The sequence below is a fragment of the Canis aureus genome, chromosome 23 (genome assembly GCF_053574225.1).
Source record: "Canis aureus isolate CA01 chromosome 23, VMU_Caureus_v.1.0, whole genome shotgun sequence".
NCBI lineage: Eukaryota > Metazoa > Chordata > Mammalia > Carnivora > Canidae > Canis > Canis aureus.
The window spans coordinates 25,738,957-25,751,658 of NC_135633.1; the positions used below are offsets into that span (position 1 = coordinate 25,738,957).

Sequence of the window (12,702 nt, forward strand, 5' to 3'; positions counted from 1 at the left end):
TTTAAGGGAAGTCTGAACACCAAACAGAATGAAAGGAGAAGAAACAGAGATAGCAGAAGAGAAAAAGAACAGTAGAGTATAATAACAGCAGTCACAAATCCTATGGTATTGGATTGGAACTATAGGTTTCAATGTAAACTCATGATTTTTAATAATATACATATAGATACAATGATAAATTCAACAGTGTGTGTTAACAGGAATACACCTATTTCCTAGATCTGTGTGCTGAAAGAGCCTAGAAGTAATGACACTTTAGTAGCAATTAATACACCTAGTGCCCATTCTCGAGTGCAAGGAACCAGGAACTACCTGGGAAATTAGCTGATGCCAGGGCTGGAACAGGAAAAATATAAATGAGCTTGGAACATTGTGTGGTGCTAGAGAGTAAGGAAGGGCTAAAAAAATGATGAGGGCAGAGCTGAAACAACACAGAAGTCAACCCGAAGAGTTCCCAGTGGCCAGATCTGGGCCAGTATGAGCAACAGATAAACTAGTATTAGATTAGAGCCCACAGGATAAAAAAGAAAATCCATCAGTTTATACTGATATAAATAAATTAAAGAATAAATATATGGGAGAAAAGAGATAGTTCTTCCTACAACAGAATACCAATTAATAAATACAGATGAAATAAGTAAATACAAAGTCATCATTAGGCCAACACAGCATTAATACTCATAAGCAAAAACCATCGGTGGATGCTAAAATTGGTAACAAAAGTTTAAGGATAAATAAGACATTTGCATAGCTTAAAAGTATCTTCCCACCAGATTCCTATTAATTTCAAAGAGGAAATAAGTAATTTTATAGTGGAGAAACCTGATACACACCACCTCAGTCATGTGATCAAAGTTAACATCACCCCTTGCTAGAAGGCACTAAAAGGGCACACCATCACTTCTGGAGGAAGTTTTGCCAAAACTGCAGACTCAATCTAATCACGTGAAAACAGGAGACGAACCCAAACTGAGGAACAATCTACAAAATAACGGTCTGGACACTTCAAAAAGTGTTAAGGTCATGAAGGGCAAAGAGATGGCGGAACTGTCACAGGCTGAAGGAGACAAAGGAAACATTCAACGAAATGTAACATGGAAAAAAAAAAAAGAAATGTAACATGGGATCCTGGATTGGACCCTGGACCAGAAAAAGGACATCAGTGGGAAAAATGGCAAAATCTGAATATCTACAGATTAGTTAGTACTGTGTCAATGTTAATTTCCTACTTTTAATAATTATACTATAACTTTATAAGATGTTAATACTAAGACACGAGAGGTGAAGGGTATGTGGGAACTACTATTTTTGCAATTTTCTGTAAGTCTAAAATGATTTCAAAACAAGTAGTAGTAGTAGTAGTAGTAGTAGCAGCAGCAGTAGTAAAAAGAACGGCAGTCACTGAGGTAGGAAGCAGCAGATAGCTCTTTGAGGGACTGGACAGTGATTGCTGGAGCATTTGCTGGAGCCCGTTTCCTGACTTCTGACTGCCTCATACCTACCACTTTGTTGGGGCATTCTTCCATCACCCAAGGGACTTTAATTCCTGCCTCTATTTTCTGCTTCCTAAAAGAGATTAGCTGACACCAAGGAGGGAGCCAAAAAGGCCCTGCAGGTGATGGGCTACTGCTGATGGTACCCAAGGATGCACCAGGCTTTGTTGTGTCCTGCTAAGCTGGGACCGAAACATGGCTGGTTTGTGGTATGCCCTTGGGGGATGGTGTGCAGACCCTCTGCTTAGTGACTAACATGCAGACTGCGTGGCCACCTGGAACAACCTGACTTCATTATCACTCTCCCTACAGCTAGCTCCCCAATGTTTGTGTTAGTCTCCTGAAGGAGGCCCTATAGAAGTGAGCTTGCTTGGTCATTTGGTACTATTGTCCAGTCCCAGAGCAAGAGTAGGGTAGTGACCCACTCAACCTTCCTCCTAGAGGTGCCTTACGCTGGCTTAGTTCCAAAGCTGGAGAAGCATGGTCTGGCCTGATACCAGAATGTGTGGTGAGGGGGAATGGCCACCATATGGCAGTGGAGAGGGGAAGGGTTTAATGGGTCCCTTCTTCTTGGAATTTTTGGGGTATGGGCAAGAGGAAGCTACAGCCTACACTGTACAACCTCTGTGCCTGGGCCTCTGTACTTTCTCCACAAACTATGCAGACATTCTGGGGACTCATTCCATAAAGGCCAGCAAAGGATGGCAGATCATAGCCTGGTTCCTGTCTTCTCCCAGGCAGATCTGTTCTTAGCTGTCAAACTTCTGAGCTTCCTGGGACCATGATAAAGTCCCAGAGACTACAGGCCATAGGGATCATGCTGAAGGATAGGACATGGGACCTCCTTCTCCTCCCTGCTTTGAAGGGGGTGAGGAGGCAGCTCCTCTCTTGGAGGCCTGTTAGCAAGTTCTGGACCCAAAACAAAGGGTTTATGGGAGGGCCACATCCCTATTTTTGACTTTGAGGCTGAGGTCTTCCAGGGGCTATGAGGAGGTGAAAAGGCCTCAGGCTGGGTGGAGAGGATGAAAAGGGCATGAGGGGAAGATAGGTCAGTTGCCATGCCACAGCCGAGGGGCCTTTATTGGATGTTGAGGGCACATATAGGCAAGTAGGTAGAAGCTAGAGGTTGTGGCACACCTTCTCAGGGTGTAGTGGTGCCCGGATGTCCAGTTTGTGGGTCTTGCTGTCCTTGTCGATGATCTCTAGCCGCAGCTTGGGGGGACGCTTCTCAGCCTGGGGTGAGGGCAGTTCAGGGCTCTTGAGCAGTTGTTTGTCTGAGTCCTCCACAGTGATGCGCAGGGTACAGCCCCCAGGTAGCAGATCTTGTTCATAGGCGGCTGCCAGTTGGTTCACCACACGGCGCTCTACCTGTAGGTGACAGGTGAAATGGTCATCCTTATTGTGGCCTGGGGCTGAAGCCCAGGCTCTGTCACTTACTGCTAGGGCAAGTCAGAAGAGACTAAAGTCTGAGCTTTAGTTTCCCCCTCTGCAAAGTGGGGCTAACAACACACAGCTTGCAGGACTATGCTAAAGACTCAATGATGTCAGTTTCTGAGGTTCCTCAGTTCCTCACTTCTGGCAGGGGTTCATACTTGGTTATTCTCCAGAATGGAGTTTTACTTTCATCTGGTTTTGGTTCTGAGGGGCATCTCCTCTGAGTATGGACTATTCCAGGCTGGGAGCCTAGGATGGGGCTGGGGCACTAGGGAGGGAGGTGCCTTACTTCTCTCTGGCTCCTGTGCTCACCTCATGCTTGATGGAGCGGGCGCCATAGTGCACATTGTAGCCGTCGACCAACACATCTGCCACCTCACGGTCCCAGAGCAGCGTGATGTTGTGCCTTTGCTTGGCCTGAGACAGGTCAGATAGGAGCATACCTGCATGTGGCCCAGTGTTTCCACCTCTCACCACTCTGGCCTGAGGCCTGGGACTATGAGTGATTGTGTGCCACCAGGGTCACCCGCCCGCACCACTGTGCTCCATGCTTCTAGGCAGCTGATACTCCCAACCCCGCCCAGGGGAAGTTCCTGCTCTTACTCTCTTGGCCCAGAAGTTCAGCTCCTTGTTGACAAGTTGGATGAGCTCCGAGTGGCAGAAGGGGAGGAAGTAGACAATCTCGTTGATTCTTCCCAGAAACTCATCCCTCCGGAAGTGAGCCTGCAAGGCCAGGTTAGGGGTGGGTGAGCTCTGTGACCCAGAAGGGAATTACTAGACCCCAGTGAGGAAGACTAAGGATGGCTAAGGGATCTTCCCACTGGACACTCCAGTAGGAAGGACAAAGACATCTTACTTTCAGGATGGGGCGTATCACATTCTCCTTGAAGTTCTTTGAGATGGTAATCTTGTCATTAATCTGGACATCTCCTGTGGAAAAAGAATCATAAACTGCCTACTCTCATACCTAAGGAGCTCTGGGAATTGTGCCTGCCTCCAGCCCCCATTCATAAAAAGACCTTTTGTCCTGCCCCTGATGGTCTGTGTGATCCTGGTCAGGACCTCAGGCTCTCTAAACCTCAGCCTAGTCTCCACTTGAATGGCGAGAGCATGGGACTGGGCACTTCCTGAAGCCCTTCCAGTTCTATGTGCTACAAATACAAAGCCTGAGGGTTCCTTAGGGTAGGAGTTGTGTGAGGGAGGGAAGGAAGGGAACAACAGTCAGGACCAAGACCTGAGTTCTGACTTGGAAGAGGGGTTGGAAGGTTCATTTCTAAATAAAAAGGTGATAGATGTGGCCTCCTGCCTGATATCATCCTTGCCCCTAGGAGATGTGCTGATGGTCTGAGCACTTGCCCAGATGCCCAGACAGCTCAGGCCATGTGCCATACCAAGGTTTTCGGCAATACGGTTATGGCTCATCTCCAAAGCTTCCTGCCTCAGCTGTAGTGCATGCTGTGCAATCTCGTCGCTGGCCACATTGGAGGTCATGATGAAGATGGCATCCTTGCAGTCAATGGTCTTCCCTTTTCCATCTGTCAGCCGGCCCTGGGAAAGAACAGTGACTGCACAGTCAGAGAGTGTTGAGCCTGGGTACCTCTTCCAGGAGGTCTCCCCAGAACCCCTGGCTCAGAACTGCCGGCTGCTCACTCCTCCTGGTTCTCATTGCCCTGGGCTGTAACCATTCTATCTGCTGAGAGTGCCTCCAGTCAAGAGTCAAGACTACATCTCTGTCATCAGTCAGGGTCCCCAGTTCATCTCTGGCACCCCAAAAGTCAACTGATTAAACAGGCATCCATCCAACACATTCTCTTGGAGGCCAGTCTGGGCCAGGCTCTGTGTTGGGGCACCAGGGCCTCACTGAGCCTTCAACAGGCTCCTTAAAAAAAAAAAAAAAAAAAAGACACTCAAGAAACCAGCAATGACAATTCAGTGAGTTAAGTGTTATAAGGGGAAGCCCAGGAGTTCAGAGGAGAGTATTTTATAGGGCCACTGTGAAGACTAATATGGTCATGTTGGTTAAAAATCCTTAGTTAGCTAAGCTGTGCAAATGTTCTGAACTGTTATTAGGAGGTATGTTGCAGGTATGCCATCTCTGCAACTTTAAAGCCATCCTTTTGCCTGACAGAGAGGGACAGAAAATAAGGCTCCTCCTTTAACCAATGTGGGAAGATTCCTTGGAATCTTGAGCTCTTTCTAGAAGTGACACAGACGAAAGAAAGGATCTATAGTGGAGACAGATGCATCAAAGAAAAAGAAAAGAAGCAAGAGCAGAGAGAAGAGACAGAAGAATGAGAAGTATAGCTATCTGGGGCCACTCAGTTCCAGGCAAGAAGCTGCATCTACTCAGCAAACAAGTCCATCACTGTATAACAGTACTTTACAGTCCTATATGATGAAAGCAATGGTCAGGGTCTTGCTGAGCAGAACTGATGGTAGTAACAACAGTGGACACCAACATGGCACTTCTACTTCTACCACCAGAGCCCTGCTGAGTGTTCTCTGTGCACCACTGCACCCCTCCCACAAAGCACAGGGAGCATGGTTCTGGGGACAGGTCACTGACCCCAACCTGTCGGCTCCTGCCTGCCTCAACCTCAGCTGGTAACTAGTCCACCTCAAGCATTTCCCTTTCCCTGGTAGTATGGACCTGACTCAGGCTCAGCGCTTGCTTCTAAAGCCAATGGCAGATCAGCCCTGGCCCTCATAGGCAAAAGGGGAAGGAATGTGCATTAACTTAGTACCTACTCTATGCGGGGCATGGTACCTGGTGCTTTTTAGCCTTGCTTTATACTGGCCCTTGGCACAGGCCTCTTAGATTTAATTATTTAATTTAAGGGAGAGACAAATATCCTCAAGCAGACTCCCCACTGAGCACAGAACCCGACATGGAGCTCAACATGGGCCTTGATCCCAAGCCTGAGATCATGATCTGAGCCAAAATCAAGAGTCAGATACTTAACCAACTAAGCCACCCAGGTGCCCCTCAGGCCTCTTAGAAAGTGTTAACTCCAAGGGGATCAATTCAGAAGGGGCCCTATGGTCCAGGTTCTGATTACTTTCCACAACCCTACGCTGGGGTGGGAAGAAAGGAAGGCAAGGGTGCAAGTGGATGTTCTTGAGCTTTTGCCATTGGCTTTCCTGATTATGAGTTACGTGTGTGTGTGTGTGTGTGTGTGTGACACGTCCAAATGTGTGCATATGACACTCTTCGCAGAGTTCATCCCCGAGGACTGAGTACACATCCTGCTATAGTGGCCAGAACAAGAACTAGGCAATTTCATTCCAGGATCAAAACCCTGCTTTTAACTGAGCCTGAGAATGGGTCTCAGGTAGGTGAGGGGAGCAGATACAGTATATGACTAACCCAAAGGATGACTTTCACAGTGCTCATGTCTCCTCCTCTTCAGAGTCCTTGGCAGTAGAGATGTATCTCAAAGAAGGAGCTGCCACTGTTCCACGTCCCAGCAGTAACTGGGAGGGTGTGAATGTTACCCAACCCAGAGTTATAGGAGCTGCTTTCCCACTGCTTCCATACTTAAAGGGAGGTACAGAGGTAGGCTCCCCAGGGGCTAGTGTCCTCCTGGGACTTCTGCCCTGCACAGCAGGCTCTGAAGTCATTAGTTCCACTTGGTGAGAGCATGAGGGCTCCTGCTTCTCTGGGACCAGGCTTGGGAGAACAGGGCTGGGTGGGAATGGGGGGCTTCCTTCATGTCCTCAGACTGGATCTGGTGCCCTGACAACTCCTGGCATTGCAACTTATCCTAGTGCAGCATGTACCACAGTACACTGGAGGGCTTTTTGCTGCTGGTCTCTCCCACTCATTCATGAACACTGAGGCAGAGACTGTTGAGTCCTCTCGCTCCACACTGAACCACATTCCCTCTCTGCCTTTCCTGATATATTGGTCACAAGCCTCTGTGTTAGTTCTCTCTTCTTCTCTGCATACTATATACCCCCTACTTGAGAGATCTCAGCCTTCCCTATCTGTGCTGATGCATTCCTGAATCTCTGCCTCTAGTCTAGATCAGTCCTATGCTATAGACTGCTCCAACTGATGGCTGGCCTCTTGGACACCTCTACCTAGTCTGTCCCTTAGGTATCTCATTTTCAGCCATTTTCAAACCTCAGTTCCTCATCTTCCTTGCCAGTTTCCTGCTTGTCCTCCTTGTCCGCCTCAGCTGATGGTGACAGCGGCCATCTAGTCACCCAGGCCAGAAATCCTATAGCTGGCTACCCCCAACTCCTCCATCTCCCCTCATGTTCAATCACTGAGCCCTGCAAGGTCGGCCTTTGGGGAGTTCTGGCCAGCCTGTAGCCCTGCTTTAGAGCAGCCATCTAGCCTGGATACTTCAACAGCCTTCTTGCTGCTCCCCCTCTTCTTTCCAGTCCATTCTCTCACTGCTGCCTACAGTATCTTTATAAAGTGCGCATCTGGTCATGTTTCTTTCTTGCTCAAAATCTTTATTTTATTATTATTTAAATGAGAACTTTTTTTTTAAGATTTTATTTATTTACTCACGAGAGACAGAGAGAGGCAGAGACACAGGCAGACACAAGCAGGCTCCCTGTGGGAAGCCTCATGCAGGACTCGATCTCAGGACCCCGGGATCACGCTCTGAGCCGAAGGTAGATGCCCAACCACTGAGCCACTCAGGCGTCCCCTTGTTCAAAATCTTTAAAGACTCCTACAATCTAACAAGTAAACCCACACTCCTTTGCCTGGGGTCATAACTGGCCCCTGCTCACCTTACCCACTCACCTCTACTGTTCTGCTCTTACTTCCCTTTTGCAGTCGAGCGGTACTGAGCAGCTAGAGCTCCCTGGACAGACCAGGATGCCTTGTGCCCCTATGCTTCTGCACAGTGGGTGTCTGCTGCCAGCCCTTCTCCACTCTGCCCTCCTCCAATAAGGAGGTTCATCTAGAACCTCCTTATTTATCCTTGGAAGGTATGCTGAATTACTGTTGAATTAAGTTACTCAACAGAGCATTTCCCTTGACTTTGTGGGCTCTGGGAATGGTTGGAGTAGGTAATACAAGGTCTTGGTCCATAAGAAGCCTATAAGCATAAATCTGGCTAAGTAATCTTGGATGGTAGCTTTGGTCAATGGAACAAAGGGCATAAACTTCAGAAATGGCAGTAGGCTGGTGGGGGCTAGAGGAAGGAATTATGACTCCCAAAAGGTAAGCCAGTGGAAGGACAGCAGCAGGGGAAGCGGGGGCGGGTGTGTGTGGGGGAGGGCTTACATATAGAGGCGGTAACAAGTTTAAGGTGGTACTTGTGTTTCTCAGTCAAAGCTCCCTTCACTCTTTCTGGGCCAAGGAGGCCATGAGAAGCTCCTTTGCAGAGATGTCAGAAGCTGCAGTGCCATACTCTTTGAGCTAAGCCCTCCATTCCTGTGAAGGCTTCCCTGCAGACCTATCTCTCTCTTCTGGCTATAGCTGCGTGGTAGTTATTACTGAAGCTGCAGGCTCTGAATTGGACTGCCTGGGCTCCAAGCCTAGACTGTCTCTTCCCAGCTGCATGCCCATAGGCCACTCACTTCTCTCATTTTACTTCAGTTTCCATCTCTTACACAGAGGCAATAATAATAACCATCCTCACAGGCTGGGAGGATTCGATGAATTTATATGAGTGAATGTTTTAGAACAGTGCTTGGCACATAAAGTCAAAAATATCAACTATTATCATGTCTCCTTTCCACCCATCTACTAGGCAGGGAGCTCCCAGAGAGCAGGACTGGGTCTGGTCTATAGCTGTATACTTGAATTCCAACAAGAGATTGGAACAAGATGGAAAGTCTCAGAGCACTGGTATCGGTAACTGAATCTATGACCTTTTGAGGCCCCACCTTCATTCCTCAGTGGCTAGTCTGGGAACAGCGAACAGCTAGGGGGCTAGGAAGACAGCAATAAAACTGGGGCAGGGACAAGGATGCTGGGCCAGGTGGGGAAGGGGATGGGTAGTTGTGGGGATATTGGATCTGAGTCTTCCTGGCTTGGTACCTGGTGTGCTACTTGGTCCAGGAGGAGTCCCTTCTTACTAAACCTCATTGAGCACACTTGCAACATGGGAAGCAAAAACCCTTCCTATTGTCACAGGGCTGGATGGGGCTAAGTGGAAAGGTAGGCTGGACTCCATCTGGACATGTCTTGGCTAGAATAGCTCCTGTGTGGGAGCAGAAGAGAAGGCTTGTATCCAGTTCTGCAGGGCCCCTGAGGAAGTCAACCCCTCCTATGATCCTAAGTCTCTGTCCTCTGCTTGAAGTAAGGAGTGTACAGAGAGGGAGAACTGGGGCTCTGGAATCAAATGTATCTGTGGCCCAAATGGGGTTCCTCTGCACAGTAGCTCCATGCCATGGGCAAGACATTTACAACCTCTCTGAACCTCAGTTTCTTCTGTAAAAAATGAAGACAGTTTCTATTCTGCCTATCTATTGTGATGGTTAGCAATGACAACTTTGGAACAAGCCTAGTACCCAGAATGTGCTGATAAAGAAGGGAGTTCTTCTCATTTAGAGCTCACCCCATCAGAAGGAGGCTGTCTAGTTTGTGACAAGCCTAGAGCTCCTTGGAAGAGAAGGGCTCCATGAGCCAGAAAGGTTCTTGAAGCTTATCTTGGATCCAGTCTCCTTGTTTGTCAAGGTGCTGATGCACAGAGATGGAGCAGAGTGGGAACTAAAAATTCAAGTCTGTCCTGGCACCTCTGCTCCATGTCTCTCTAGAAGGTAGCCCGGGCAACTACGAAATTCCAATTCTTGGGTAGTGCTGGTCTGCCCTCGAGGGCCCACCCTGGGCCCTGGTCCAGAAAGGGGACAAAACCACATCTGCTAAGTGACTGAACATACACATGTGGAAATAGCAAGCGGAGGAGGGATCAGACAAGGCCTCTGGGCCCTTGATTCTTATTGTTCACAGCGCCCCAATACCTCCAGGTATCCCCTACTCCATCCCAGTCCAAAGTGACTTTCACCTCATCAAACAGCTGCAGCATGATGGTGAGCACATCTGGATGGGCCTTGTCCACCTCGTCAAAGAGCACCACAGCGTTGGGGCACTGCTTCAGCTTCTTGGTCAGCTGGCCACCCTCTTCATGGCCAATATAGCCTGGTGGGGACCCAATAAACTTGGCCACCTGGAAGAAGGAAGGGAACATATTGGGAAGGCCTTTCTATACTTTTTAGCTTTTCATATGGGCATGCACAGGAAAATGGCTTCATTCATTAAGACTGCCTGTATCCACAAGGATAGTCGGACTTTCTTTGGGGTGATAGGAATGCTGCCATGGGAGAGCCTAGAGATCTTCTGTTTATTTCTTAGAGCAAGTCCTATGTAAATTGACCAGTGATCCTCTTGCACACGTATGCCCCCAAAGGACAAATCCTAAGGCTGCTGGAATTATCGCAGGTCTAAATGACAAGGAACAAAAAAATTCCAGGCAGAGTCATGTTGATTGACAGGCCCTCCAAATCACACTTCACCAGGGACTCTCACTTACCTCATGCCGCTCCTGGAACTCAGACATGTCCAGCCTGATGAAGCCCTGTGTGGAAACAAGAAGGAGTCTATTTGGGAGACAGGAAGGTAGAGGGAAGGGTTAAGGAAGAGGGCATCTCAAATATCCCCTAGGCTTTCAGACCACTCCAACACAAAATCCTCTAACCCATTCTCGTGTATTTTTTGGCTTCTTGCTTCCTTTTCTGTCTATTCATCTCCAACGTGACTCCCTCATTCCCTACCTTAATAAACCCAAGTCATGTCCCTGCTCTTCTAAGTCTGGCTCAGCAGGTCTCTTTCTTTCAGGCTTCTACTAGTCTGACCTAGAAGTGATCTTTTGGGAACTGCTCTTTGGAGTAAGGTTCAACCATCATTAGCCCCAGGGGAAGGGTATGCGTGCGTACATGTAGTATGGTGTTTGTGAGTTAGCATAGGCAGAGTGCCTACTCTTTTTCATGATGAACTTAGGGATTTATATTCACAGGTTCCCTGTCCCTCCACCTAGACCAGGGTTCCCCCAGGCTCCTCTCCCACTAGCACATGCTTCCACCTCAGAAAGTACACTCAATGAATACCCTTCTTCTGAGAGCTGAGGATGACAGGCTGCCAAGACCCTAGAGGGAGGTAGCTATCTATGTCTGAAATCCAGGCTATGTTCTAGATGGCTGCTGGTCAGAAATGTAGTTTTTCTGTGTTCTGTCACTCTATCCCTGAGGTACAGGGCAGTAAAAGAGCTCTGGCAGGGGCCTGGCTTCCAGTCCCAGTTTGGTCACAGTCTGTGTGGCACCAAGCAAGATGCCTCCCCTTTTGGAGCTGCAGTTTCTTCCTATGTAACACAGGCCCTTGTTTCCTCTCCCAGCCTCATGAGGAGCCTGAGGACAGCACCTAATCCAAGAGGTAGATAAAGGCTTGGAAAAGTATTAAGGCCATGTGGAGGTGATTACTGCTATGAGAGAACATGGGAACATCAGCCAGCAAGCATTTTCAGAGGGCCCTAGGCAGCTCAGCCAAGACAAACAAAAGCTTGAGGAAGAACAAGAGGATGGACATGAGGAAGCTAGGAGTTCTTCCCAGGGGGAGCAATGCACTAGAAGCCACAAGATGGGTACCTAATGAAAATAGCTGACAGGCCCTGGATGCTTACTAAGTGCCTGGCAATGTTCTAAACAAGCTATACAGAGCTCAGAACATGTATAAGTCTGTGAGTTAAGTATTATTATCATTCCTGCCTTCCAGGTAAGAAAACTGAATCACAGACTAAAGTAACTTGCCCAAGGTCACTCAGGTTTGAGAATTTAGCTCCAGGTCTGTCCTCTTAGCCACTAAAACTCTACTGCCTCATACTTCCTGCTCTGTCAATCAGTTCTTGGCAGTCTTCATCTGTAAGTTCTGCACTTTGTGTACAGATGTCAACTGTTCCAGGATACCAGAAGTATAGACTAATGCTCACTTATGTCAAGTGATGTGGGTTCTCATCCTAGATCTTTGCTGATCTGTTGAGTAACTCAACAAAATTTCACAGCTTTTCTTGGCTGGAACACTTTTGGTTTCACATAATCTTAGCTTAGAGTTATCTAGAAAAGAGGCAACAATTATAATAATATACAACATGTACTGATTACTTACTATGTGCTAACGGTATGTAGCAGTTTACATTATCTCATTTAATCTTCATAATAATCAAATGAGATAGGCACCATAATTGAACCCATTTTACAGTTGAGAAAACTGATGTGAACAGATATCCCAGCTAACTCCAGAGTAGTTTAGAGCTGGAGTTTGAACCCAGGTATGTGGACTCAGACTCTTGCTTCTGATCCCTTTGTCATAGTACCACTATAACTGCCATATTCAGGGCTCTACCACCCTACCTCAGGATAAGATCACAGAGTACCATTAAGGTACTTTTTCAAGAATTGTTAACCTTAATAATGGAAGTTAACAAAACCGCTCAATTTGGGAGAAAGAGTAGAGGCTAATGAGAGAAAAAAATAAGCCAAAGATCTGATAAAGAAATTATACAAATGTGCTAATGAGACCTTGTGAGGTAACCAGGTCCAGAGGTCTATCAGTGGCTTTTTACAAATAAGGAAACTAAGGATCACAGAGCCAGAACTTAAATTCAAGCCACCGACTTCCTGGCCAGTGTACATTTCATTTAGCCAGCCATACTCTACTGTTCCTGTGACATAACACTTCCTATACATCATTTCTTGGGTCCTGCTGGCATCAAGTACGGTGCAGGACTCAGGTTTTTGAAGGCAGATCTCACACTTG

At 47.5% G+C, this 12,702-nt stretch overlaps 1 protein-coding gene across 4 annotated transcripts in view; it reads right to left on the reverse strand.

The window, feature by feature from the left end:
* Positions 1-2,542: 2,542 nt before the first annotated feature.
* The window catches only part of CLPB (ClpB family mitochondrial disaggregase), a 142,580-nt gene continuing 132,420 nt past the window's right edge, over positions 2,543-12,702 (reverse strand). For 2 of the 4 annotated variants that reach the window (XM_077866882.1, XM_077866883.1), the window contains 7 exons: positions 10,427-10,471; positions 9,902-10,063; positions 4,319-4,475; positions 3,784-3,857; positions 3,531-3,650; positions 3,240-3,344; positions 2,543-2,861 (listed from right to left, as the gene is read on the reverse strand). In XM_077866882.1, the coding sequence (XP_077723008.1) occupies positions 2,613-2,861; positions 3,240-3,344; positions 3,531-3,650; positions 3,784-3,857; positions 4,319-4,475; positions 9,902-10,063; positions 10,427-10,471 (912 nt within the window). In that variant the 3' untranslated portion in view covers positions 2,543-2,612. Of the gene's footprint in view, positions 2,862-3,239; positions 3,371-3,530; positions 3,651-3,783; positions 3,858-4,318; positions 4,476-9,901; positions 10,064-10,426; positions 10,472-12,702 lie in introns of all 4 variants that reach the window. The other 2 variants (XM_077866885.1, XM_077866884.1) reach the window with 2 other exon arrangements.